The sequence below is a fragment of the Poecilia latipinna genome, unplaced genomic scaffold, assembly GCF_001443285.1.
Source record: "Poecilia latipinna isolate Pla-1442-1.1 unplaced genomic scaffold, P_latipinna-1.0 Scaffold3229, whole genome shotgun sequence".
In the NCBI taxonomy this organism is placed as follows: Eukaryota; Metazoa; Chordata; class Actinopteri; order Cyprinodontiformes; family Poeciliidae; genus Poecilia; species Poecilia latipinna.
Window position 1 is genome coordinate 47,067 of NW_015115845.1, and position 3,163 is coordinate 50,229.

Genomic DNA, 3,163 nt, shown 5'->3' on the forward strand with positions numbered 1-3,163 from the left:
TTTTGCACGGGAGCTGCAATGGAAATTTCGTTGAATTCTGTTCAGTGACAATAAATGCTATCTATCTATCTATAAACCCAGAGCAAAAAAGATATCAGGGAAGGGGGAATATCTGTGATGTGGCGGGGGCAGTGCCAAACGTTTACATATTTTCTGGGACTGTCAAGCCGTTCGGTAATATTTGTCTCGCATCCATGAACATTTACAGAACATTTTCACATTTGATTTTCCTTTAAACTTTGAATGCATACTTTTATGGAACATACCGCTGGACAATCTGAACTATAATGATCAAAAACTTCTGTACACTTTACTGGTTGGGAGCAAAAAGGCCCTCACAAGAAAATGACTCAAACAAGAACCTCTAACAACTGAAGACCGGGTTAATGTACTGAAAGAGATTTATGTATTGCAGAGACGGTCTTTTTCTGTCAACGTGCAGAGGGACACTTTCTACAAGATATAGTCAAAGTGGACAGAATATGTCAAGCCTGTTATGGCGGATTTTTTTGTAAACCTTCCTATCGTTCAAATCGCTGCTTTGATTTGAAATGTGATGTCAATGATTGGATTGTTTTCCAGCTACCCTGCCAACCCCATTTAAGTTCTGGTTTGTTTTTGTTGGTTTTGTTTTGTTTCGGTTTTTTTTTTGTTTGTTTGTTTGTTTTTTTCTTGAGAAAAAGTGTGAAAAATGAGAATGAAATCAATATAATTATATTACTGTAAAAAAAAATGTTTGTGGTGTCTTTTCTTAGGTCATAGTCACACACAAAGAGTCCTTTAAACAGACTTACCTCCACTGCTGTTTTCATCATCTTGCCACCATGAAACTGTTGGTTTCTGACTGGATTTCTGGCTGCTTCTAGTTTTAGACTGCTTGTCAGGGCTGCTTAAATCCACTGAGTCATCTGAAACAGACTTTTAGACATTGGATCAAACAAAATGCCGAAACAATGACTGCCCAGCACCAAGAAAAACAAAATGCAAAAACTCAGAAGTAGAAAACCTACTAGGCTATTTTCTAAATGAATCAATTTTTTGCATTTAAAAAGGAAAATATTTTTCTTAACATATTTTTCACAGTATTGAAATTAGGCCTGTCACATAAAATTTTGCTGGCGATTAATTGTCCCAGAAATTATAGTGATAATCAAGAATATTGTCATTTTGAGACTATTGTTAATAGCAAAATAATTATCTAACAATGCAAATACACCCTCTCAGGGGTCAATAAACTTTTGTCGCTGTTCTCGCTATCATGTCCCATGTATTGGGTTCAGCCAAAGTGGAGGAAAACTGAGTTTTAGCTCCCTGTGTGTTTTGCAGTTACCAAGGAAATAAGATAGGAGGGAGTAACTAAGTGCCACAGTGAAGCTTTTTGTCATGCAGTCTCTTTGGTAGAAAGAGAGAGAGATGCAATGAAAACAAACAAGCAACCCTCATTTTATTATTGAACTCATTTTAATTTATTGTGTAATTCATTGATTTGTTTATCGCGACTGTGATGGTCCGACCAGTCAAGGACAAGGACAAAGGCATATATAAAAAAAATATCTTCTATTTATTTTTTCCAAAAAACATCTTAACAAAAGGTTTCAACAACAAATCTAAAAAATATAACAAAATGGGCCCAAAAGAAATCAACTAAGGCAAACATAACTCAAGATAACAAACCAAAAACTGACCTCACACAATGAACACACAGGGGAATTTATACAAACAGGCTAGCCTACACAAACGAGGAGGGGAAGGGAAGGAGACAAAGACAAATAATGTATAAACATAAATGATTAATTTAAACTAAAACATTTTGACTTAAACACCACTATAAAAACCAAATAACCTAACACCAAAAAGGTTTTAGCAATTATGCCATTAGTGGAAAGAGGCAGATTTTTTCACATCAAGTCCCCTGCTTCCAGCAGCCTGATGGACTGTTCCACTTCCTGGTTTTCCTTTCAGCCAACCCCCTTCTGTCAGCCAGTCCTTAAACTCAGCAAACAAAATAGTTAATGATCTTAAAAAAAAACATAAGGCGTTTACTAAATGTGTGCACCCAAATTAGTAAACAACCTAATGCAATAACCACCATCAAAGAAAACCCACCAAAGAAAAAGTGAAAATCTAAATATATTATATGAAAACATTTAAATAAATACTAACACTGAGGAAAAGGTGGAGGAACCTCCACAGCGACAGACCTAATTGACATGTACCCATTTTTCAACCTGATGATATCAAATGGTTGATATCCCTAACTTCAACAACTCAATACAAAGATATTTCATATTGAAAAACGTCAGATTTCAATGGAAAGACAGACAAAGGAGGCTGTACCAACCAATCCAGTCTCTGAATCAATGGTCTTTCAGTATAAACATAGTGGATTCCTCCATCTGTGTCTTCTGTATGGTGGTTGACACAGGGAAAGCAAAATGTGGCAAAATAATTTCAACAATGGTTGGTGGGGTTTTTTCCCCCATTTGAGGTGTGTTCATGATGCTTAGCGCCAAAGTCAAATTTTAAACTGTGGATTTATGTGAGACTAGTGTTTAACCCTTTAATGTTAATTTCTGAGGAGTTTACCAGCTGCCATTTTTTAAGTGCATTACCTCTTTCAGGAACTTCTCAAACTCAGCATCCAGCTCTTCCTTAGTCTGTCTGTAAGACATTGTAATAATGCTCCTCAGTTGTGGACTGAACCTGAAAAAGAATCCCATGAAGTATAAATTAATAAACAAAGTGATTTCTTGTAAAATGCTCCGGTTTAATGCTAATATTACTTACATAATATTAAAAAAATATTTAAATGCAATACATTTCTATTTAAATTTCCTGTGTTATTACAAGTATGTGATATATGTTTATATAATATGTGTACTTCCTATGTTATAACATATTTACAAGTATATTATTTTCAAGGCATTATCAATAGAAAAGAAATAATGAAAAACAATAACAATGACAAATAACTGAAGTGCTACACTTACAATAAGCAGCATACTGAGACTCTAATTTTAGTGTGTCCCATTTGACAAAGGGGTTATGTCACTGACTTTACATAACCGAGAGAGAACGCAAAACATTTTGCGAGGGGATGCAAAGGTTTTGCGAGGGAACGCAAAAGAAGAAAAAAATCCTATGTCCCCTGGAGGGCTCCGTA

At 35.3% G+C, this 3,163-nt stretch overlaps 1 protein-coding gene across 2 annotated transcripts in view; it reads right to left on the reverse strand.

Moving 5' to 3' along the window:
* LOC106940444 (centrosomal protein of 162 kDa) overlaps positions 1 to 2,703 on the reverse strand; it is a 45,631-nt gene extending 42,928 nt beyond the window's left edge. For both annotated transcript variants that reach the window (XM_015023196.1, XM_015023195.1), the window contains exons 1-2: positions 2,613 to 2,703; positions 795 to 918 (exon numbers count right to left, since the gene is read on the reverse strand). In XM_015023196.1, coding sequence (XP_014878682.1) covers positions 795 to 918; positions 2,613 to 2,672 — 184 coding nt within the window. In that variant the 5' untranslated portion in view covers positions 2,673 to 2,703. The remainder of the gene's footprint in view (positions 1 to 794; positions 919 to 2,612) is intronic.
* Positions 2,704 to 3,163: the final 460 nt, after the last annotated feature.